At 34.8% G+C, this 26779-nt stretch overlaps 1 protein-coding gene across 6 annotated transcripts in view; it reads right to left on the bottom strand.

Moving 5' to 3' along the window:
- Nucleotides 1-26779, bottom strand: part of LRRC49 (leucine rich repeat containing 49) — a 112568-nt gene that overhangs the window by 68065 nt on the left and 17724 nt on the right. For all 6 annotated transcript variants that reach the window (XM_054688535.1, XM_037502842.2, XM_037502843.2 and 3 more), the window contains 2 exons: nt 23183-23249; nt 18565-18708 (listed from right to left, as the gene is read on the bottom strand). In XM_054688535.1, coding sequence (XP_054544510.1) covers nt 18565-18708; nt 23183-23249 — 211 coding nt within the window. The remainder of the gene's footprint in view (nt 1-18564; nt 18709-23182; nt 23250-26779) is intronic.

Genomic DNA, 26779 nt, shown 5'->3' with positions numbered 1-26779 from the left:
AGTACTGAGAATATCAAAGCTATTAACCACTATTATTCTAAAACCTTTGGAAATATACCAGTTACAACAAAAGAACCAATACTGACAATTTCCCCACAAAACTAAAAGCAGATCATCATGAATGTCACTGAAGGGCACTGCAAGAGCAACTTCCAATCTAAGCAAGAACCAAAGGGTCTTACAATTGGAGAATATTCTGTTCTATTTAGGTACAACAGCTCAAAGGAAACTACTGCTGTTTAAATATAGCTACCCTTAGCAGCTCCCCATTTCAGCTACCCTTAGCTGAAAGATTTTAGCTCAAACGATTTTTTAAAATATCACAAAAGAAATACATAGCTATCTAAATTTCATTAAGTGAAAAGACAAACCTTCTGAAAAGTATGAGATATACTAGAGTAACAGAATCTTAAGAGGAAGTTTAGTGATTACCTAGTACACAACCTTACTATTCACACAAGTGTAGAATAAAAATGAACAATTGAGGCTGTTGCAGGGGCAGGATGCGAGTAGGGTGGGAAGGTGACCCAGAATTACAGTGTCCTGGTGGCTGAGACAAGATAAAAATCCAGTTAACCTGACTTCCTGTAGTCTGTTCCTTAAAATACTGCACACTGCTACTTCTCTTTAAAATGTTTTTCACTTTTTAGGTAATGTCATTAACAGTAATTCCCATTATATGAGTTTGAATAATTCTATTCTGCATATGTACATATGCATATATATTATTGTGACTGATATTTAAACTCAAATCAAAACTTGTCTTACTGTTTTCATAAGTCATCATCTTTCTTGCTCCTTGTTTATCTTCCTGCCTTTCAAAAATACCATTTCCCACCAGCAATGTAGGAGAGTTCCTCTTTTACCACATCCTCGCCAACATCTGTTGTTGCTAGATTTTTGATATGTGCCATTCTTACTGGTGTAAGGTGGTATCTCATTGTGGTTTTGGAGTGCAACCTGGTCCAACCACTATGAAAAGCTTTATGGAGGTTCCTCAGTCTGCTAAAAATGGAGCTACCATATGACCCAGCAATTCCACTCCTAGGGATCTACGCAAAGGACACAAAAAGAGTGATTCAAAAGACCACCTGTACCCCTATGTTTAATGCAACACTATTTACAATAGGTAAAACCTGGAAACAACCCAAATGCCCAAAAACAGATGACTGGATCAAGAAGAAATGGTATATATACACAATGGAATGCTATTCAGCAATCAAAAAAGATAAATGTCACTCACAGCAACAAGGATGGAGCTTGAAGGAATTATGTTCAGTGAAATAAGTCAGAAGGAATAAGAAAAATATCGGATGGTTTCACTTATAGGAGGAATATAGGGGAACCAAACAAGACATCAGGGGAAAAAATAATAACAATACAAAACAGAAACAGACAATTATAAACCAGAGACATCCTGCAGGGGAGGGGGAGGAAGAGGGATCAGAGGGAGGGAGGGAGGGAGGAGCACAGGGGACTGTGGTGATGGTGCACAGGTGAACTGGTGGAGGAAATTCTATGGGGACTACACCTGTGTGGGGTAAGTAAACACTTTAAAAATGAACAATGATGTAAAATATAAATAAATAGGTTAAAAAATTACTATTTCCAAGGTCCCAGTAAGAATTTAGGTAAGTGCACTAAAATTAAAGACACGCCCAGTTTTTACAAAAACAGAATTCCAAATTTATTTATATTTAAAAGCGTGTTATACAAAGAATATATTAAAGAGATAGAATTGTGGCAGAGTCACTTCTCATTGGTTTCTGAAATGGTATAGGAGAAATTAATCTGGCTTAAGATACTCTCCTAGGGAGTTTCCCTTATTTACCATTCTGCAACCTTCTTCCAACCCTTAGACCCTAGGGTAAAACAAATACAACTGCAAGTGATCAAAACCCTACCTGCATATTAGCACTCATTTGGCATTGCCATTGCTGGCCCCCTCCCTCAGACAGACCTGTTCTACAGATGTGAATAAGTGATATTTGTAAGTCAACAGAGGTCAAGAAATAAGTCTGCAAAAAACAGGAAGGCAGCCAAATTCCCCACAGTGGGTGATAAGCTCTCTATATTGGCAAACTTCTTGAATAATCTCCACTAGCTACCTCTCTCTGATACGCCCAGAAATGAGAAGGGAATGGGATGGAAGAGGAGCGATGGGCTAGTAGTGGGGCTCATTTTACTTCAGGGTCTTATTTTCTATAGGAAATGGTAGATTGCTTTCTATCTGGTCTCTAAAAGTCATAGCAAAATTGAATGCCCTCTCTGCCCTCTTGGGGTATCTCTTCTACCAAAATCTTTGTGGACTCTATCTGAAATATTTCTGGACACGAGTACTGTTTGCTGATATCTAACTGGGAAAAACTGAGGGCAGCAGCCTTGATCTCCTGTGAAGCAAGGCACCGTAAAAAAAAAAAATGTCTCTGAGTACCAGCCTACTTTCTTCAGAGATTACAGATACCTTTCAATATAAACTCAAATTGAATTCAAATAAAACTTATATCATATCAGGGTTTAATTTGTGATAAAAGACTTATTTAAAGTTTATTTGATTAAATTGTGATGTTTTAGATTTATCTTCATTTATGAAACAAAATTTTACCAGACCTCTCTACTAAGTTTTCAAAGTAATTAGCTGTTATTACCTGGTAAAGTCATTTTAAAAAAATCACAAGAAATTTAAAAAATGAAAGTCAAAATTCATCTATAGGGCCTCCCCAGTGGCACAGCGGTTGAGCACTGGGTTGCGAAGCTTCCCGCAGTCTCTGCAGCGCCAGTTTGATCCCCGGCCGCCGGGCGAGGGTCCCACAAGGCTCACAGACCTCTCCCGCTGCCCCCCTCAGCAGTTTACTTCATAGTTCTGCCTGTTCCGCTCCCTGCTCTGACTCTGGTGAATTCTCTCACCCTCCCACGCTTCTGACTGTACCCAGTGCTTGTATGGATAAATAAATAAATCTTCAAAAAATATTCATCTATCTATCTATCTATCTATCTATCTATCTATCTATCTATCTATCATCTATCTATATGCCTATTACTACTTTATGGCCCTTCCAAAAACTTAAAAAAGCAAAATAATTGCCCACAATCACTTTTGTTGTGCCAAATTTCCTTTTTTATATAGAATCTGTAACTTTAATTATTCTAGTAATTCTTAGATACACTATGCAATAAGTTTCTAGCATCACAATATTAAAAATATATAGCTATATCAATTATCTATGGGTGAACTGTTTGCAAAAAATAAAGACTTGTTGAAAGCTACTAGAAGATAGCTCCTCTGATATGAGATAGTACCAGACTGAGCTAAAGATCCAGGAAGCAGATTCACATGGGAGGCAAGTAAACAGAAATCCAAGATAAAGAGAAATCCAAGGAAGAAGTGCTGCTGTACAGCCAGCATACATTAAGAGGACAGAGAGCTCTAGGAAGAGTTTCCCCAAGAGATAAAAATGAAACAGATTATCTGACATCTTCACCTATACAGAGAGGACTTTTAGAGTTCTGTTGAGGAGTTTGTATATTAATTAATGGTACTTAAGAGGAATACTAGGTTAATGGGGGAAAGGAGACAGTTATTAATGTCAGGGAAAATGAAAGCTTAATCCAAAAATATAGTCTATTATTCACTTTCATATACTCATCCTGCTGTACCAAACAATTCAAATCTATGATAAAAGCATTGATCTGAATGAAGCTTTTACACCTGAAAGACCTACCTTAAAACCAGACTCTGAAAGAAATCTTAAAAATAAGTATCCTGACTTTACCCTTGAAAACATGACTAAGACTACGTCAAGGCAGTGTGTTGCATTCCTGGCAGTAAGTAATAACTCAGTTTTACTTTATCAACAGGAAATGTGTTGGTGTTGGTGGGAGTAAGCATTCAACAATGTGCTTATCAAAAAAAAAAAAAAAGCAACAAACAATTGTTCTGGAATGATAAGGAGAAACAGCAGGTAAGGGGTAACACAAGAAAGTGAAATCCTTTGGAAAACAATCAGCACATTTAGTTTACTATAAATTAAATCCTCCCATCAATTCTTTTCTGGAGATAACTATTTCATAGGGAAAGAAACTAGAGCAGAGAACCAATAATATCAGTATATTTAAGATAAGAAAAAGAAGATGAAATAAAATATTCACATATAGAACATGTATAGTTCATTTTATTAATCTGCTTAATCTTAAATTTATTATATTAAATAACACATAATTCTGAGACTCACATTCAAAACATGTTTGAAGATTCAAAGCCATTTTATATATTTTTCAAACATAATTGTTTAAAAATAAATGTAAATAAAATAACTTATTGTAAGATTATAGAAAGGATTATAATGATTTTCAGTAGAATAATGACTTGCCACCTAAGAAACATGCTTGTCCTACTCTGTCAGACACTGTTTGCCATATTCCTAAACTCCACAAAAGAACCAAATGATTCAGCAATCTGACCATGTGTAAAACAGCTATTACTGGAACTATTTTTAGAGCAGCCTCCTGCAGAGGAATAAGGAAGAAGGAAGGTAAAGAGATAGAGGTTTTGGCATACATCAAGTAGGACAAAGATGACTATAATACAATCACAGCCCTCTTATTTTTGTTACTTATTTGTCATTAAAAAAGAGTGACACTATATGAGGGGTAATTATTTTATTTTGAGAACTAAAACTCAGATTATTAATAAAGCATTGAATAAGTCTGAAAAAGAAAACAAAGAAAAAACCATTCCTTTTTATAAAAAGTTTCATTAAATTAATCCCAAAAAAACTACTTGCTACAGTCATCTCTTTGTGATAGACACACAGGAGGAGTTACATGCATAAGACAACATATCAACAACTTTAATCATATATTGAAATGGCAATGGAAAAAGTCCATTATCTCGCTATTACCCAAAGGCATTAATACACCTATCTGCTTTTTATACTTGTTTACTACCCATTACCTAGCAATAAATTTCAGTTAGTCTAGCTGCAAGATACTCTTACAATCTGATTTTTTTCTATATACTATTTAAATTAAATCCTTGCTCTCTCTCCCCAAAGGAAAAAACAAAAGGGAACTAAAACTCAGACTAGTAAGCAGGACAGATACTCACTATAAAGATTTTCAGACCCCCATAATATAAGTGTAAGAGTAATAACTGCCAGTAAAAATCTAGAGTATATTGTATTCTTTTTCACTGAATTGTCTACTCTCAAGTCTTCACGCAATGTCTGGTAGAAGAACAGTATACAAGAATAGTTAAGTCCCAAATTAAGAAATTATATACCAGATAACAAATGGATTGTGCTGGCAAGTTCCAGGAGAGCATTATAGAGCTTTGATAAATATCTTCCCAACAAGGGGCCTCCCTGGTAGCGCAGGGTTAAGATGCAATCTATGAAGCTACTGGCAGCCACTGCAGCAAGAGTTCGATCCCCAGCCAGGAGCTACCCATATGGCACAGCAGACCTCTCCTGACTCACCCGCTGCTCCCCTTAGCAGTGTATTTCACAATCTGCCTGTTCTGCTCCCCACTCTCTCTGGTGAATCCTCTCACCCCCCACACCTCTGGCCTATACCCCAGCTCTTCTATGCAAAAATAAATTAAAAAATAAAGTATCTGATTGTTAATAAGCAATAAAATGTGGAATTGCATTATTCCTCCAATGAAAAATGTTTCAATAATAATAATTTTGTCTTTGCTGTTTTATACCCGTACCTTTTCTGAATGTTTCATTTCAATGCCAAATCATGGTATATCTTCTAAAATATATTTTTAAAGTGATTAATCTCAAAATATGTAGTACCAACAATTGAAACAATAATAGTATATACAGGTGTAACAAAGTTCGCATATATTTAGGTCATGAAATTTCTGTAACCTGACCAATAGTAATTTCGAGATGATTTCAGAGTTGTTTGAATATAGTATGATTCAAATTGGTGAAAAACTTCATAGTGAGTCTAAAGGACTTCAAAAAGATACCTTAAAACTTAAAAGCAATAGAGGAATAAAAAGAAAACCACCTGCAAAAAAAAATGACAGTGGACAATTTAATGACAATAATAACAAATTATAATGATAGAGCATGAGCTTCAAACATCTGGAAGAAAAGAACTGTCAACCAATTAAAATCAACAGTCATAAATAAAAGCAAAATAAATGCAACATTAGACAAACAAAAACTGAGAGAGCTTACTACCACCACAGTCATTTTTAAAGCAACTTTTTCTAAATTACATATTTTGGGAGGAGTGGTGAAATCAAAGCAGCATGTGGGTGAATCCAAATAAGCATTGACTAAAAACAGCAGTAATTAAAATATCTAATTTGGGGATTAGAAGGATAAAAAGGAAATACTGGGTAAAAGAAACATGTAAAATGGGAGAGGGTTACTGGATTAAGTGATTCAAGGGTCCCTATTTGAGAAGATGATAGGGATGTGTATTAACTCTATAATTTATGTCAAGTGTACATTTTAAGATGTTACCAGTCACCATTAAAGTGACTAACAAAAGGCAAAAAAAAAATCCAAAAAACCTCTATAAACCCCAAATAAGGCACAAGTTAAAAAAAAAAAAACACACACACACAGAGGAAAATCAGAATAGAAAACATGAAAAAGAACAGTAATGCGGTAAATCTAAATATATCAGGAAACATAATTAGTGTAATAAACTAAAGTCTCTGGCTAAAAGACAAATTGTCAGATTTTAAGTTAAAAAAGGAGTTGTGCATTCTTTATAAGAAAAGAACTGAAAGCTAAAGAACTGAATCACTTAAGTGTGATTCACTGAGAAAAACTCAGCATCACTTCTGTAGATATTCCTGCCAAAGACCTGATAGCCAGAATCAAATCACAAGGAAACACCATTAAACAAGCCCAAACTGAGGTACATTCTACAAAATAATAAACTAATATTCTTCAAAAATGTCAATGTCATAAAATACAAAGAAAGACTCATGTGTGCTTCCAAATTAAAGGAAACTAGGGAGATATAACAGCTAAATGCAAAACATGATGGTGGATTTTCTTTTGTTATAAAGAACACTACTAAAACAACCAGGAAAATCTAAATGAAATCTACAGATTAGATAATAGTATCTTAGTACACTAATTTCCTGATTTTGTAATGTAGTTACATAAAAGAATGACTAGTTTTTAGGAAATATACATTTAAAGTATGGGAAGACAAATGGCATCATTCTGCAATTTACTTTTACTTAAATGGTTCAATATATGCAGAGAGAATGAGAATGGTAGAGATATAGAGAAGTTAAGAGAGAACGATTAAGAGAAAGGATAAAGCAAATGTACTAAAATGTTAACTAAGGAATCTAGGTAAAGGGTACTAGGAATTCCTTACATATGGCTGCCAATTTTTCTGAAATTATATCAAAATTAAAAAAGGTTAAAGAATAGAAAATAAGCTATCCTAGTTGCTATTAACATTAGACTAAATGTTGAGGCAAGAAGTATTATTAGTTTCCTGATACAAACTATATACTTAGAGCAGTGCTACCATATGGCCCATGTTCCTGAGTTACTTGTTCAATGAAGGAGTTAGCAATAAAGATAATATATAATGATAAAAGAAACAATTTAGCAGGAAGATATATCAATTTTAAACTGTGTGTACTAGAAACAGATTCAAACTACTGAACACATTCTACACAAATATATCGATAAGTAATGATTATAAATATTGACTAAATAGTAAGTAATAAAGCAAACTGCAACAAATCTCAAAGAATCAGTTACATAAAATCCACATTCACTGGCCACATGCAATTAAATTAGAAGAGAATGACCAAAAACAGAAAAAGAAATCCATACATTGCAAAAAAATTTAATATGCTTTTAAATAATACATGGCTCAAAGAAGAAATCATAATTGACCTTAGAAAATATTTAGAACTAAATGAAAATGAATATACTAAATTTCAAAACATGGAAAGAAGCTGCAGTGGTTCTTAAGGAGAAGCTTATAACCTTAAGTGCTTATACTAGAAAACTGAAAAGACAGAAAACGCACGTATGAAATATACGATATAAAATTTTAGTAACAAAACAGAGATAATAAGATATATGAAAATCAGTAAATATTATTTTTGAAAAGCTATAAGAGAGATTCAACAGAGCCAAATGCTGTTTCTTTGAAATGTTTAGTAAGAGAGAAAAACCTCAGGTAATATTTATTAAAAAAAAAAGAAAGTGTAATTAAGCACTATTAGAAGTGATAAAGAGGATATGATATGATCACAGATAGGAACAGTCCAAAAAATGAACTTAGACAAAAGGAAAATATGACATATCAAAACAGATACCTACTATTGTTACTGAGTTAAAATTTTTAAACTACCTGAACTATTTTATTTTACTACGGTTAGGTTCTACTAAATATTCAAAGGATAGCTTTTGACCTCAAATGAACTGAGATTTATACCAAATGGTAAATTACAATATAAAAATAGGAAGCACTATCCAACTTATTTTATGATACTAGTATGAATTTGATATTAGAAAAGAACAACAAAAAAGGCCAATTTCATTAACCTTTTTTTAAAAAGATTTATTTATTTATACAAGCAATGTGTACAGTCAGATGCGCGGGAAGGTGACAGAATTCACCAGAGTGGGGAACAGAACAGGTAGACTGACGAAATACACTGCTGAGGGGAGCAGTGGGGCAGCAGGAGAGGTCTGTGCGCCATGTGTGACCCTCACTGGCGGCCAGGGATCGAACCGGCGCTGCAGAGGCTGCGGGCAGCTTCCCAGCCCAGGGCTCAACCGCTGCGCCATCAGGGGAGGCCCAATTTCATTAACATTGATGTAAACTTTAGAAATAAAATACTAGCAAACAAAATTCAAGAATGTATACACAATATAGCCCAAAATATTTATAATGACCAAGAATGCTAGGATGACTTGTAAAATCTTGCAAAATAATTTATAAAATTAATAAAGAAAATAATCCATACGATCACTACAACAGTTGTAGAAAAATCATTGAAAAAAATCAAATAATCGCTTGGCATAAGATAACAACTAATCGCTTGGCAAACTAATTACAGAAGATAATTTCTTTACACTCTGTAGTAATAAACAGCAATGTGATGTTCCTTCTTGTTCTAGGTATATAGCTTATATTAGAAAACTAATTATTCTTGCCTTAGTCTAATGTTATCACCTGTCTATGTTTATTTTTTCTATTATATATTAATTCTTTAACTTTTTTAATTTTTAATTTTGACATAATTTCAGAAAGGCAAGGACAGCCACTTTTACTTCTTTATTCAACTTTGTACTAGACAAATTTAGTCTGGCTCAAACAAGGAGAAACAAAATATATAAAATAGGGGAAAACTTCCATTGTTAGCCAAAAATTATAATTTTCTAAATAGAAAACCCAAGATAATCTACTTATTTTAATATTAGATATTCTAATTATCAGAATTAATTGTCCAGATTGAAGTTGCTGGACAGAAGATTAATGAACCAAAATCAACTGCAGTTCCATGCACTAGTAAGAGTAAGGAACCTATTTCTGATCCAAATATTTAAAATAAGAACAAGAAAAAATAAGATATTTAGGAAAAACATCTACCGACTAATAAGCTATTTATGAAGAAAGCATAAAAATTATTAAATGAGACCTATGAATTGAGATATATGCTGTATTCATATTATTCCACTCATATTAATATGCCATGTTTATAAATTATTGAAAATTCAACACTGTAAAAATGCCAACTGTCTTCAAATTCAAACATATTTCAGTTAAATAGACCCGTAGGACTCTTTATGAAACTTGACCTGCTACTTTTAGAATGTATAGGAAAAAAAGAAAAAGAACCAAGATAATATTTTTTAAACAAAGGAAGAAAGATGAACAGAAGAAAGAAGGCTGAGATAAAGGGAAAAGGAAGAGAAGGAAATCTGGGAACTTCATTCTGCCAACTTTTAAGACATAATAGAAAGTGACCATTAAGACAGGGTTATACCAGCACATGGATAGAGATCAATTAAAGAGACCAGAGAGGCCAGGCATAATGTGGATACTTATTTTGCTAGAGGGAAATATTGCCAACAGAGAAAGATATCAATTGACAAGAAATGGTGCTGAGAAAATTGGTGATCCACATGAGGCAATAATCAATTCCAAACAGATCAAACACCTAGAACTTTAAAACTTTTAATTAGATTATATAGAAAAATATCTTTATGTAATCAGCCTACAGAGAAAAAGTTTTCAAACAAAAAAGAGAAATAATAAACTACTAACAAGTTTTAGTCATTCCTCAAAAGACCCAGAAACAAAGAAATACCTCAGATCAACAAGGAAAAGAAAAAGCTACTACAGTGAGTAAAAGATAAGGTTATTCAGAGAAGAGGCAATCTCAATATTAAAAAATAAAAACATGAAGCACATTTAACTTCACAAAAATTAAAACATAAATCTCAATGCTATACAATTTCATAAAGAGTGGCAAAGATTAAAAGTTCTGGCAATATCAAGTGTCAACAAAGATATGAAGTCAAAGGAACTCTCTGTAATGCTGATGGCAATGTAATTTGGTATGACCACCTAGGGAAAAACTCAGTGATCTCTGATAAAATAAAATATGTGCACAATCCTGGAATCCAGCAATGCTTCTATCTCACAAACATCCACCACTGAGCATTTGTTTTGCAAATGTAAGTTCAACCAATTTTCCATTGGTTGGATTTCAGTTTCTTTGAAGACAACTTCCTTTTCTTGCCTTTTTGAAAAATTGTATATTTTTTTAAAAATTGAGGTAATGTTGGTTTGCCAGACTATATATGATTTAGGGGTAAAGGTTCACACCTCTTCAGATGTAGGTTATCACATCACTTCTACCACCAAAATACCACCAATCCTCCACCACAGTCCACTGGAACCCCTCCCCACTTTGCTCCAACAGTTTTTAATGAGCTGTAATAGAATGAGATACAATAGACTCAATTAAGATATACCAGAATGAACTGCATTATGGGTAGGTATAATATGAATTGCTTGTTTCCATTATTTATAATATACCCATATAAATATATATTTAATCTCATTTTAATGTAAATTTCACCTGTTAGCCTAGATTACAGGCAAAAAAAATCTGAAAGCTATTCTCCTAGAAAAATTATGCATATACACAAAAAAGGTACAAAAATGTCTTGTGCCACATTTTAATAACAAAAAATTGGAAATAATGAGTGTCTATAAACAAAAAAAGTCAATTCAATAGTATATAACAATGAAAATCACTGACCTATGTCTACAGGTATCAACATAAATCTCAAAGCATGTTAAAAAAAAGGGAAAGATACCATATAATTAAAAAGACTTTCACTTGAAATTTGCAAAATTTCCAAGAAAAAGATGAGTGAAGTTAACTACAATAAGCAATAACTTCTCTACATCATGAACTTTTCTATATCAAAGATAGTATTAGACAAGAGGAAACAAGTAATGCATCTGTTTCATCTCCTTTCAAAATTTTATGTGAATCAAAACATATATATGTGTGTGTATATACATATATATACACACTAAAATGAATAAATCCACAGAAATGCTAAAACTAAGAGTTATCTTTAACAAATTGACATTTTTGATGAACTTCAGATTAAATGATAACTCTGAACAGAGAAAGTTACACCTCATAAAGAGAGAGAGATAGTATGCTGCAGTGAGATAGTATGCTGTCCTCCTGACAGAATGCCATCTTATTCCATGCTCAGAATCAGTACAAAGAACAGTCTTGGACTGAGGTTAACTGTAGCTAAACAGGTGGATGTGTAATTAAATGTCTGTCTACTCAACAGCTATTCCTGGAACATCAACAAACCCATCTCACCCCAGCCAACACACTCTCTCCCTACTCCTGCCATTCATGTACACAAACACAAACACACACAACCATGTGCAGAACAGCTGCCTGGGAAACCATTAACCCAAACCTCAGGATCTGTTCTCCAAACAGTATCTGTCAGAAGGATGAAGAGTGTGGGTGTTTTGTTATGGGATGGTTAATAACTGCAACAGAGCTAGAAAAAAAGGAATGACAATTTCACCTAGCATAAAAGATACTAACTAACAACATTCTACCCCCAGAAGTAAAGTTTTTCTTATTTTGGCAACTACATAGTGAGCATGCCATTTTCGTTCCACTCACTCTAAAAGTTGTGGGATTCAACAGCTTACTCTAATCTAGTAAGGGAGGGTTATCCAAGGCACAAAGGGGCACTCTGGAACACTAAGAATTCCCTCGGAGAAACTTTGGGACATTGGGAGCGCCACAACCATAGCAGGCAAAGAAAACTTGCCCCTTCCTCCCAGAAGATATCAAAGAGATGTCAGGTTGAGTCAGGCTGGGCTCCAACACAGGCTAGCTCCCCAAACCAGAAGACTCAAGTTTCATAGATCAGGATCCACTGCAGGAAAGACCAGCAGGGAAATGGCATAGAAATTTAAGACAACCAAAGCACCAAACAGAACTTGCTGTGAAGAGAAAAGAAAGGAGGTTTGATGTGACCATCTTCACTAGGCAAACTGAAATAGAGTATTAAAGCCCGCAACTGCCATCCTGCCCCCAACTCATGACTAGGCAAACTAAGAAGAGAAGCCCAACAAAACTAAATCCCAGAGCCCCAATCACAAAAAAAAAAAAAAAAAAAAAAAAAAAGGTAACATATGCAAAGAAAGCAAGGAATATCTGAATACAAAATGGAAAAGCAAAATGAGAAGAACAGTAGTTCTGGGACAAATTTAAGAATGCAGAAATAGAGGATCTATCAGACAAAGACTTTAAAACAACAAATATTAAAAATGCTAATTGAGTTATTGAAAGGTCAGTCAAAGATCTGTCCAAAGATGGACAGATGCAAAGTATAGGAGATCAGGGAACAAAAGAGATTGAAAATATTAAAAAAAAAAAACCACACTCAAAAAGAGATTCCAAGTGAAGACAATTATAGAAAGTGTTTTAAATAGAATTAAATTTAAAGAAGAATTTTAGAAATAGAAAACTCATATGCACAAATCACCCAATTAGAAAAAAGAGAAAAAAGATATAGAGAAAATGAGGAAACTGTACAAGAACTTCAAACTGAATTAGAAGAGGAACCATAAGAATAATGGGTATTCCAGAAGGTAGCAAGAGAGAAGGGAATGGAAAACCTATTCAAAGAAATAGTAACTGAGATTTCCCCAAACCTAAGGAATAAATGAAGTATGGAGGTCCAGGAAACAGAGAGAACCACCAAATTTTTCAATGCAAATTGACCCACATCAAGAGACATCATTGTCGGGCCTCCCAGGTGGCGCAGCGGTTGAGTGCTGGGTTGCGACGCTGCCTGCAGCCTCTGCAGCACCGGTTGGATCCCCGGCCACCAGGTGAGGGTCCCACATGGCACGCAGACCTCTCCTGCCGCCCGCTGCTCCCCTCAGCAGTGTACTTCGTCAGTCTGCCTGTTCTGCTCCCCGCTCTGGTGAATTCTCTCACCCTCCTGCGCCTCTGACTGTACCCAGTGCTTGTATAAATAAATAAATAAATCTTTAAAAAAAAAAAAAAAGACATCATTGTCAAATTATCAAAAATCAAAGTAAAAAGTTATAGGAAACAAGAAAAAAATTTTTACAAAGGTACTCAAATTAGACTGTCCTCACATTTTGTGGCTCTCCAAGCAAGAAGAGAGTGGAAGAAAGTGCAAAATGGTAATTCAAATATGAAGATAAAGGTTTTCCTAGAAAAACAGAAATAAATGGAGTTAATTACCAGCAGATCTGCCCTACAAAAAAATGTTAAAAGGAGTTCTACCAAAAAAAGAATGTATTAAGCACAAATCCTGAGCAAATGACAATAAAAATAGAAAACGAGACTGAGTTAATAACAAAACATTAAAGGGGAGGAAGAAGTGGAAGAAATCTGTATAGTTAGATGTCAGAGAGCAAACACTAGCTCATAAAAGACTTTAGGCATAGTAATTCAAGCAAAACCCCCATGGTAAACACTAACCAAAACTCCAGAACAGAGGCTTACAAAGAAAGAAACTGATGGATTCACTAGTGTAAGGCATACAGAAAGAGCAGAGAGAAACAAATAGGAAAAGAAACAACAGGAAAATAAAACAATCAAATATCAAAATACAAAATGAAAATAAAATTACACTAAGTATGAATGGTCTGAACACACCAATTAAAAGGCACAGTATGAAAAAGCGGGCCAAAAAATTTCAGCCGCTTGTATACTTTGTAAACAAGAGATCCATTTTAAGATCAGATGACAAAAACAAACTAAAAGTAAAAGGTTGGAGCATAGTGTTACAAGGTAATAATATACAAAGAAAAGGTAGAAACTGCTATTCACATATTGGATAAACTAGACTTTCAGCAAAAAAAAATGTAACTAGGAACAAAACGAATACACAAAGATCAAGAAACAATTCAGCAAGAAAGTACAAGAGTTATTAATATTTATGCACCTAGGGGTACACAGATCTAAAACAACACATTCAAAAATACAATTATTGGGCCTCCCTGGTGGCACAGGAGGTTGAGCGCCGCACTGTGAAGCTGTCTGCAGCCTCTGCAGTGAAGGTTCGATCCCAGCCAGCCGGCGAGAATCCCACATGGCGCAGCAGACCCCTCCTGTCTTGCCCACTGCTCCCCTCAGCAGTGTATTTCAGTCAGTCTGCCTATTCTGTTTCCCGCTCTGTCTCTGGGGAATCCTCTCACCCTCCCATGCATCTAGCCTGTATGCCCTGGTTCTTGTACAAATAAATCTTTTTTAAAAAATAAAATTATTGTTGGAGATTTCAACACACCACTAACATGAGGGATAGATAATCCAGAGAGAAAATTGACAAAGAAATAAAGGCCTTAAATGAAGTGTTGAGTGAGCTGAATTTAATGGACATTATAGAGCTTTCTATCGCAAAAGAAATGAAAATGCTTTCTTCTCAAATACAAAAGGAACAGTCTCAAGAATAGATCATATACTGGGACACAAAAGATATCTCAAAAAATATATGGAAACAGAAATTATATCAATCATCTTCACAGATCACAATGGTATAAAGCTAGAAATTAACCACAAAAAGAATCCCAGAATAAATCAGAATATGTGGAGACTAAACAAAATGCTTCTGAGAAACTCCTGGGTCAATGAAGAAATTAAAAAGTATGTGGAGACTAACAAACATGGAGAGACAAGTTACCTGGCCCTTTGGGATGTTCTAAAAGCAGCACTACATGGGAAGTCCACATTAAAAACAAACAAAAACCAAGAAAAATCTCAAATGCACAATCTAACTCTGCAGCTAAAGGTACTAGGGGGAAAAAAAAAAGAATGTATCCAAAAATGAGAAGAAGGAAAGAAATAATAAAAATTAGAGTAGAAATTAAAGAAATAGAAAATGAAAAGCCAGTCCCAAAGATAGGTGAAACCAAGAGTTGGTTCTTTGAAAAAATAAACAAAATTGACAAGCACTTAGCTCGGGTTACAAAAAAAAAGGAGAGAGAAAACCCACATAAATATAATCAGTGCTGAAAGCGACAAAATTACAACAAAAGCTGCAGAAATATATAGGAACATAAGAACCTACTATGAATATTTCTATGTAAACAAACTGGACAACCTACAAGACATGAATAATTTTTAGAACCATACAACCTTCCAAGATTGAATCAGGATGAAACAGACAGCTAAAACAGTCCAATCACAAGCACAAAAATTGAAAGAGTAATAAAAAGTCTCCCTAAGAACAAAAGCCCAGACACCTTCTCTAGTGAGTTCTACCAAACCTTCCAAGAAGACCTAATATTCTACTCAAACCCATCAAAAAAGTCAAAGAAAATCTCCCCAACATATTCTCTGAAGCAAAAATTACCCCAAAGCCAAAGACAGTACCAAAAAAATAATGAAACTTTAGACCAAATTCTATGATGAACATAAATGCCAAAAAATCCTCAATAAAATCCTAGCAAACCAAATATATTAAGAGAATTATTCATTATGATTAAGCAGGCTTCATCCCAGGGATGCAAGGCTGTTCAATATACACAATCAATGTAATTCACTAGATCACCAGATGGAAGATGAAAATCACACAATCATTTCAATAGATGCCAAAAAGCATTTGACAAGATTCAAGAAACCTTTATGATAAAGACACTTAATAAAATGCAAATGGAATTTATCTAAACATTATAAAAGCCATATATGACAAACCCAAAGCCAACATCACACTCAACATCACACTGAAAAGTTGAAAGCATTTCCACTAATATCAGAAATAAGGCAAGGATGTTCACTGTCACCACCATTATCAAACATAGTATTGGAAATCCTAGCTAAAGCAATTAGACAAGAAAGACATAAAAGAAATCAAAATTGGAAAGGAAGTGAAACTCACTATTTACAGATGGTGTGACAATATACATAAAGAACTCAAAAAAACTGCTAGACATAATAAATGAATAAAATAAAATGGCAGGATACAATATCAATATAAGAAATCAGTTGCAGGCCTCCCCGGTGGCGCAGTGGTTGAGTGCTGGGTTGCAAAGCTGCTACATCCTCTGCAGCGCCAGTTCAATCCCCTCCCTGGCCACCAGGCAAGGATCCCACAAGGCACGCAGACCTCTCCTGCCTCCCACTGCTCCCCTCAGCAATGTACTTCGTCAGTCTGCCTGCTCTGCTCCCCACTCTGGCTCTGGTAAATTCTCTCACCCTCCCACGCTTCTGACTGTGCCCAGTGCTTGTATAAATAAATAAATAAATCTTTAAAAAAAAAAAGATATCAGCTGTATTTCTATATGCAAACAATGCATCAAAAGAAACAGAAATAAGGAAAACAATCCCATTTACAGTCATACCAAAAAGAATGAAATACCTGAGAGTAAACTTTATGAAAGAGATGAGGACCAATATATTGAAAATTATAAGAGTCTGGTAAAGGAAATAAAGACAAAAAGAAATGGAAAGATAGTCTATGTTCTTGGACTGGAAGAATAAACATCAATAAAAAGTACCATATTACTCACAGTAATTTACAGATTCAATCCAATACATATCAAAGCCCCAATGGCATTTTTCAAGGAAACTGAACAACTGTAAAATTTATATGGAACCACAAAATGCCTGAAATAGCTAAAGTAATCCGAAAACAAAAGGACAAAAATGAAGGTAACACACTTTCTGACTTCAAGCTATATACTACATAGCAACAGTAATGAAAACAGTATGGTACTGGAACAAAAACAGAAACTCAGACCAATGGAATATAACAGAAAGGCCAGAGATAAACTCATACAAATATGGACAATCTTTGACAAATCCAATCTGGGAAAAGTCTGACATAATTTAGAGTTCTGGAATAAATCTATGTCTTAGGAAAGGTTCTGAAATTATTCCAGTCTTCTAAGACGTGAGCATTACTTGGCCCATATATTCTGGGAAAATTTCAAAATTAAACAAACCTGCACAAAGAGACTAGAGATAAAGCATCATCTGCCCGCCAACTTTTTCATGTGTGCCACAAACAATATACCTAATTCTTTATAATGAACTCAAAGTTTTAAAAGAGTTAAGATTCAGTGTGTGCCTTTAAAAGTGCTTAAATAATATCCAGAGAGAAACTGAAGTATATAGTTTGCTATGGCATGTAAACGAAGGAAACCTGTTAAAAGAATAAATGTTTTTATAAATGATTAGATGTCTTTTAATCTGTACCATATCATAAAGCCAAAAGCCATATTTCCAGTATTCTTCACATATGCACAAGTACAAAATACATGAGCACCAAGGTGATATTTAGTTGCTGACAAAAACTATAAATCTAAGGAAGTTTATCTTTAAATTTCCAGATTAATCTTTCTGAGTTTTACCTCCACAATAACTTTTCCTACTGCCTGCATACCAGTTATCCCCCTTTTTTATTTGATTTTTCAGATTCAATAAGTCAAAAAGAACCCTAGAGATAATCTAATCTAATGCACTCGTTTTAGAGAAGCGTAAACTATGGCTTAGAGATTGAAAGTGTTTTTACTCAAGGTCACGCAGATGAGAGATGAAGCTGAGGCCATAATTCTGATGCTTTATGCAATGCTTACCAAGCTACCCCTTTAAAAAGTACAAGGGATATGACTTATGCATGTCTTCACAGCCCTTAACCTCCCCTCTCTGTGCATTTCCACACTTGGCACAACAATTCATCAACTTGTACTCACCAATAATCTTTTTTCTTATTAATTCTATACCGATGACAAAATAGGATTCATTATTCATTTATACTAGATGATTCATTTATTGAATACACTTCCACTTTGTTTCTAAATTCATATTTATCTTTTAAAGAATGGAAAACATGTTAAAAATTCCAAAATCAAAATGTTACAAAGCTTAGTAATTATATCCACAATTTAAATTCAGAAAAAATAAACTGAATTGTCTTAGATTCTTTTTTGGAACAAGAAATACCATGATTTTTTTTTTTATTTATTTAAAATAAAGACCAGAAATATATCTTAATTCCATTTAATACTCACCACAAAAGTAATTTGATTGTGTCTCAGGTTAAGTTCAGTTAGTGAATCCAGTCCATTAAGGTTATCAACATGACTTAAATGGTTCCTGGCAAGATTCAAAACTCTCAGATCACACAGATGATTGACATTTTCTATTTTGGTAATCTGTTAAAAATTGATGAAGTAATGGTTAACAGCCATAAATTTCAGATATGCATGCTATAAAAACCATAAAAATAAACTGGATACAGCAACAAGATTATATGAAGACATTTAAAAATCAATTTCCAATTTCCCCTACTCAGATAATATGAAGACATTTAGCTTACAAAAATTAAAGGAGTATATTTTATGATTTTTCCATAATAAATATTTAAAGTAAATTTGATCACATAATCAATGAGTCCATCATTTGGGCCATTTCGAAGTGCCCATCACTGTGCCAAGTCCCATGAAGGTGACAAGAAGTAGAAATACTGCCTGTCAAACAGAAACTTACTTTGAGCCCAAAGCATAAGCTCACAATATTTTGACCAAGCAAGACTTAACTTCTGAGAGCAAAGGCAAGGAAAAGGAAGGACACCAAGTTAATTCCAGGCATAGCATTGTTACTTCAGTGTGTTACATTAAAAGGTTTCTGAAGTCTTCCATAAGGACCCCTACTTGTAGAAACTCATGTAGAAACTCATCCCTTTGTGCTGTTTTCTGTTACAGTAGTGAGGCTTGAAATCATATTGAGCTCTCTTCATCACTTCATGGGTATCGTTGTTACCATCACCTCCTCTGCTATAGTTCAGTGTTTATATGCATAAGAAATTAGCTTTACACCAAAACAATTGGGATTAATAGACACTAGAAAGCCCAGAGAGATCATCTGTGGTTCGCATCTGACCTAGTGCAAGCAACAATGCTAGATCTTACTCATCAACAGGCTGATTCTGGATCATCCCAGATTGTACACTTACTACCTCAGGAAAAGCTTTACCTTCTACACTAGTGTTTAGTTCACATAGCTATTCATAAATAAATACATTTCAAAGACTAAAATTTAAATGGAAGGACAAAGGGTTAAAAAAAAAGCCAAGATACTCTAAGAAAGTAGAGTTAGAAATTAAAACATTAACACAGACAGATATATAGGAAGAGAAACTGACAACAGACTAAGAAGCCCAAATTCATAATTAGGGAAATATAAATCAAAACCATCCGGAGACACCACTTTATACAATTTAATTGGAAAAAAATATAACTTCTACAATTCTAAATGTTGAAAAGGATGTGTACTTTTGATATAAGTATAAACCCATACAACCACTTTGGAAAGAAACTTATCATTATATTTTAGCTAGATATTTAAGTTACCTGTGACCCATCAGTTTCACTCCTAGAGCTATACCCTAGCGTGAAGATGGTATATGGAAGAAACATGTACAAGAATATTCTTAGAAATATTATTCCTAATTGAAAACAACCCAAATATCTATCACTAATAAACTGGAGAAAAAAGTTTTCATATAGTCACACATTGGAACATATACCAGTAAAAATAAATACTGCAGCTACTTACTTAAAACAGTAACATAATGTTCTATCCAAACAATCAACAATAGATTAAACATATAGTATGACATCTTTTTTTTAATTGTTTTGAATATCAATTCTTATTTTTAAAATAAATTTTATTTTTATATTCCCCATACAAATGCAACCCCCTTATTTTGACCCCAATCCCTCCCCTCCCCACCCCCTCCCCCATAGAGTGTCTCTGGTTCATAGTTTTTTGTTGATTTTGATTTTCACTTTCTTAAAGTTATTCCTTTTCCCGGTCCCTTATTTAAGTTTTCTAGATTCCTGCTATGAGTGAGACCATCGGTATTTTTCTTTTCCTTTCTGGCTTATTTCGCTGAGCATGATCCCTTCCAGCACCATCTATGTTGCTGCAAATTGCATGTGTTTATCTTTTTTGAATGCTGAGTAATATTCCATGGTGTATATGTACCACATCTTCTTGATCCAGTCATCTATTTTTGGGCATTTGGGTTGTTTCCAAAGCTTAGCTGTTGTAAACAGTGCTGCTATAAACATAGGGGTGCAGGTGCTCTTTGGAATTGATGTTTCTGTGTCCTTTGGATAAATACCTAGGAGTGGAATTGCTGGATCATATGGAAGCTCTATGTTTAGTAGGTCCAGAAATCTCCACACAGCTCTCCATAGTGGTTGGACCAGTTTGCACTCCCACCAACAGTGCAGGAGAGTTCCTTTTTCTCCACATCCTCGCCAACATTTGTTGTTGCTAGTTTTTTTAATATGTGCCATTCTCACTGGTGTAAGATGGTATCTCATGGTAGTTTTGATTTGCATTTCCCTGATTACAAGTGATGTTGAACATTTTTTCATATGCCTGTTGGCCATTTGCATTTCCTCTTCAGAGAAGTTTCTTTTTAGCTCTTCTGCCCATTTTTTGACAGGATTATTTTCTTTGTTGTTGTTGAGTCTCATCAGCTCTTTGCAGATTTTTGTGATCAATCCTTTATCATTAGTGTTGTGTGCAAAAATGTTCTCCCAGTTGGTGGGGTTTCTCTTTGTTTTTGTTATTGTCTCTTTTGCTGTGCAGAAGCTCTTTAATTTGATGTAGTCCCAGCTGTTTATCTTTGCTTTCACTATCACTGTTTTGGGTGATGTGTCTGTAAAGATGTCTGATGTGCATATCACGTAGTGTTTTGCCTGTATTTCCTTCTATGCATTTTATGGTTTCAGGTCTTATGTCTAGTTCTTTAATCCATTTTGAGTTGATTTTTGTGTATGGTGTGAGGTAGTGGTCAAGCTTCATGCTTTTGCATGTAGCGACCCAGTTTTCCCAGCACCATTTATTGAACAAACTTTCTTTGCTCCAATGCATAGTCTTTGCTCCTTTGTCAAAGATTAGTTAACCATAAACCTGTGGGTTTATTTCTGGATTTTCTATTTGATTCCATTGGTCTGTATGTCTGTTCTTGTTCCAATACCATGCAGTTTTGATGATTATGGCTTTGTAGTATAGTTTGAAGTCTGGCAGTGTGATGCCTCCATTCCCTTTTTTTTTCAGGAGAGCTTTGGCTATTCGGGGTTTTTGGTGATTCCATATGAATTTCATCAATAATTGTTCTTTTCTTTGAAGAATGACATTGAAATTTTTATTGGAATAGCATTGAATATGTATATTGCTTTTGGTAGGATGGTCATTTTAATAATGCTTATTCTTCCAATCCATGAGCAGGGGATGTCTTTCCATTTCTTTGTGTCTTCTTCTATTTCTTTTAACAGTGTTTTATAGTTTTCTTTGCATAAGTCCTTTACCTCTTTTGTTAGATTTATTCCCAAGTATTTGATTTTTGTTTTGTTTGGTTTGGTTTTTTGATTTCTTCTTCTTCAGATTTATTGCTTGTATATAGGAAGGCTACTGACTTTTGCGTGTTGATTTTGTATCCTGCCACTTTACTAAACTGATTGATGAGTTGAATTAGTTTTTCTGTGGACTTTTTGGGGTTCTCTATGTATATTATCATATCATCTGCAAATAGTGATAGTTTGACTTCTTCTTTTCCTATTTGGATTCCTTGTATGTCTTTCTCTTGTCTTATTGCTCTGGCTAGGACTTCCAGTATTATATTGAAAAGCAGTGGTGAGAGTGGACATCCTTGTCTTGTTCCAGATCTTAATGGAAATGCTTTCAGCTTTTCACCATTGAGAATGATACTGGCTGTTGGCTTGTCATATATGGCCTTTATGATGTTGAGGTATGTTCCTTGTATCCCAAGAATTTCAAGGGCTTTTATCATGAATGGGTGTTGCACTTTGTCGAAAGCTTTCTCAGCATCTATTGACATTATCATATGGTTTTTATATTTCTTTTTGTTGATGTGTTGGATAACGTTGATTGATTTTCGGATGTTGAACCATCCTTGTGAGTATGACATCTTTTTTTAATTAAAAGACAATATTACTAAACAACATATTTATTTTTAAAGATTTATTTATTTATTTATTTATTTGTACAAGCACTGAGTACAGTCAGAAGCTCAGGAGGGTGAGAGAATTCACTAGAGCCAGAGTGGGTAGTAGAACAGGCAGACTGAGGGGAGCAGCAGATGCGGCAGGAGAGGTCTGCGCACCATGTGGGACCCTTGGCGGCGGCCAGGGATTGAACCGGTGCTGCAGAGGCTGCGGGCAGCTTCACAGCCCAGCACTCAACCACTGCGCCACCAGGGGAGGCCCAACAACATATTATTTAGACACACACATGTTATAAATCCAAATTAATCCACAAAGGGATGATAAATGTGAAATGTGGGGTTTTCCTTAATTAGAAGATCATTTGTATGTATATTCTAGTTCTTGGGTTTGAGTTAAGTAACGCACATTTTTAAAACAAAAATTGTCCGGAAGATTCCAAACGTTTGATAAATTTTATCTGTGATTTACTACTGACTACTGAAGGATTAAAAAATCTCATATAAACTTTATAGCTCAGGAATTTTAATGAATCAGCAAGATAACTGTGGAAAAATTTCAACACAAGTATAATTCTTAAAACTTTTATAATACCAAATTTCCTGGATATTTTTTCAAAAAACAATGAAATGAAAGGATTTTACAATACCTGATTTCCATGAAGGTCCAAGACATCCAAGCTTTTTAGATTCTCCAGATTTGAGATAGTCTTGATTCTGAAAATCAGAATGAATAGAATTGGGGATGTATTCACATCACATCTACTGTAAACAAGACATGCTAAGAAATAACTCATTTTAATTTATTAACAATATCTATGTAGATACAGAGATCACTATATATATATCCATATAAATATATAGGTTATATAGAAACATATTAAACAAAAATATGTTTCCCAATGATTTAATTTTGTTAAATTTGTAGTCCCACTGGTTAGACTATCAAAAAGACAGCTTAAAAGTCTTATGTTTAGAAAAAAGCAGTTCTCTTCCTAAGAATTGTAGGATGGCACCTAAACAAGGCAGTTGCCTTCACACTTAGAATACAAGGCAAACTCATTCCCTAGTCCTCAAAGTCCCATACCATCTAGCCACTGATTCTTTCTCCAGCCTTATCTCCTACCATGACTCAGACTCATTTATTCTGTACCGCATATAGGGGTTTTTTGCTGTCTCTAACCTGACCAGTTCATTGCTGACTTAGGGTATTTGCTACTGCTATTACTATTCCATAAATATACTTCTCCCAGAACTTCACATGGTTCAGATCTATAAAATTTTGTCTCTAAAATGTTCTAGTCCTAATGACTATGGCATACCCACTGTCTACTATTCCTATCCCCTCTGGCTAATTTGTCTGTCCAACTACCTCCAAGGGGACTCTACAACAAGAAAAACAAAACAAAAACACTTTCCTTTCTTATAGTTCTTCCTTCTATACATCCTACTTCCCCTTACTATCGCTATTCAGTGAAGAAAAAGGCCCAATGACAAAGAAAGGATAAAAATGAAGTTTATGCAATCCATCTTTATCATCAACTGCCTATCACTGCTTCTGTTGCAATTGTTTACCACCTCACAGAACCATTTCCACATTCCTAAATGTGTCCAAAACCTGGATTGTCCTTGAAACTTCATCTATCTAATTACAGGTAAACATAGGCAAAAATAAATTTCCTGAATTCCTATCTGTATTTAACCTCAGTCACATTACAGGATTCTATCACACCACAACCAATTCAATCCAATTTAATTTATAAAAATATTTATCATACACACGTTGTACTATCACCATGTAGTTGTAGTTTTCCTCTCTCCTTTATGACATACACACACACCCCCAAGTCCCCTCCCTTACAACCACAACCTTATCATCAGTCTCCTCTCTCATACCATCACACTGGCAGAATACTAGAAAGTACTTCACCTCCTGAAGACCCTTTAGTCACTTCATCTAAACAATAAACATCCTTCTGCACTCACTGGAATCCTTCATTAACCTTCGCCCAGAGTCAAATGTTTAGTACTAGACTGTATAACACATAAATCTCTCTAATAGTAACCAGCAATAATAACAACAGCAGCAGCCAAACCAGATGAGTAAAAAGGTAAAATTTACAAAACCATCCCTCTGTATGCTTTGCTGCTGAAACACCCAGAAGAGTTGCAGAAAAATATCATACTCTAAGACAGTACACAGAGATGCTTTCTAACAGCAATCTGACCTCACAACTATTAGAGACTTTAATTCTTTTATACTCCCATGCTCACATTCTCTTAACTAGCAATTCTCAAATTTCTGTGTTCATCGCAATCATCTGGAGGACTTGCTAAACTATAGATTTTTTAGTACAATCTCCAGAGTTTCTGGGATAAGGTCCAAAACTATGCCTTTCTAATAAGTTCTTGGGTGATGCTGATATTGCTGCCCCACGGATCACATGCTGAAAAACACTGCCCTAAAATAAACACCTTCTTCCTCATCAAATTTTTTTTTTATTTTATTTATTTATTTATACAAGCACTGGGTACAGTCAGAAGCGTGGGAGGGTGAGAGAATTCACCAGAGCCAGAGCGGGGAACAGAACAGGCAGACAGACGGAATACACTGCTGAGGGGAGCAGCGGGCGGCAGGAGAGGTCTGCGCGCCATGTGGGACCCTCGCCCAGCGGCCAGGGATCGAACCAGTGCTACAGAGGCTGCCGGCAGCTTCGCAACCCAGCGCTCAACCACTGCGCCACCGGGGAGGCCCTTCCTCATCAAATTTTGATTCCCCCTCATATGAGTTTTATGAGGGTGAACTCACCTATTTAGCAAAAAAAGAAAAAAGGATACAATGTAAATGTCTGACAAAAAAGAAATATATATTATATATTACATAGATCTTTAAAAAATTGCACTTTTGAAGAACATTTAATAAAATGGGAAATATAAATAATAAAATATAAATAAATACATAGTATTAAAAGCAAATTTTGTGAAACTGATATGAGAGTAGAGAAGCAAAGATAGTAATCGGTGTTGATAACCAAATTTTGGCAGTAAGGCAAAGGGATGGCTGCATGTCCTTTCAATGTCATATCAGAGCACTGTCAATAAGCCTACCTAAGGGTCATCTAACTTACCACTACTAATTAGGGTCCAAATTTTGTACAAAATATACTAACTTGTAAAAAATTGGTAAGTTGAAATGGTTTGTCTCATAGAAAGATAACTAGCCTGTTTTATAATTTAATAATTTTTAACTTATGTTGTTTATCTGTCCACAGTTGTACATGGAGTATTAAAATCCTCTAATATTATTGTGTTGTTATTATTAATAATTGCCTTATGTAGCTTGGTGCTCCATCTTTTGGTGTGTAAAGGCCCTTGGTCATAACGTAAAGCCCATCTCTATCTCTTACTACATTTAAAATTATAAATGTGTTTTATCTGATCATACATTATTGCTTTTTTGTAATTCAATAAGCATGGTTACAACTATTACCATAAACTCCTCCTCAGGCATATTCTGCAGTTCTTCTGGATTTACACTTCTCTTGGGCTTTTTTTGGCTCCTGAATTTGTGGTACGTTCTTCTGTCTCTTCATTTTTTGTTGTAATAAGGTTCTTTCATTTCTTCTCTTGATTAATTTGCTTTATACCCTGCCTACAAGCAACTGAGTAGTCCTGGGTATTTAACCCAGAAGCGTAGGTGTCTATTTTTCATTCATTGATGACCCTGCATCTGTTCAGATTACCAGGGCACTGGTGCCAGTAAGAGGTAGTAGAACCAGAGCATTGGGACACTAAATGGATGCTTCCAATAAGTAACAAGGCTTCAAATGTCCTATAGCACTGTGGTTAAACAAATTGTATAGTAGAGATCCACAGTAACTCTCTCCCCTAGGTCAAATCCCCAGCCAAAAATCTCAATCTCTTGTCAGTTTCAATCTCTATGATATGCATGAGCAGTAAGTGTAGCACCAGATGGGTATTATTGAGAACAATTAGGAATTATTCTCTTTGCCTTTTTGTTTAGGGAGTGTTTAGGGTGCTTACTCTATTTGTTTAGGGTGCTTACTCTATTGTTAAAATTCAGGTGGTTCAAACTCTGGTTAATAACAGTATTTTTTTGGTTATCTTGGATTTGGCCCTGGGTGTGACTGAGTCAGGTAGTTCATGTATCACAGCCACAGGCTGAAAATAATGCTTTCTTGTAAGTAGACACAGGTGATCCAATCTGGCCCTTGCTGACAGTTTTG

The sequence above is a fragment of the Talpa occidentalis genome, unplaced genomic scaffold (genome assembly GCF_014898055.3).
Source record: "Talpa occidentalis isolate TD23 unplaced genomic scaffold, MPIMG_talOcc4v2.1 talOcc4.11, whole genome shotgun sequence".
Taxonomy (NCBI): domain Eukaryota; kingdom Metazoa; phylum Chordata; class Mammalia; order Eulipotyphla; family Talpidae; genus Talpa; species Talpa occidentalis.
The sequence above is the reverse complement of the archived record's forward strand: the minus strand, read 5'-3'. Positions and strand labels throughout refer to the sequence as shown.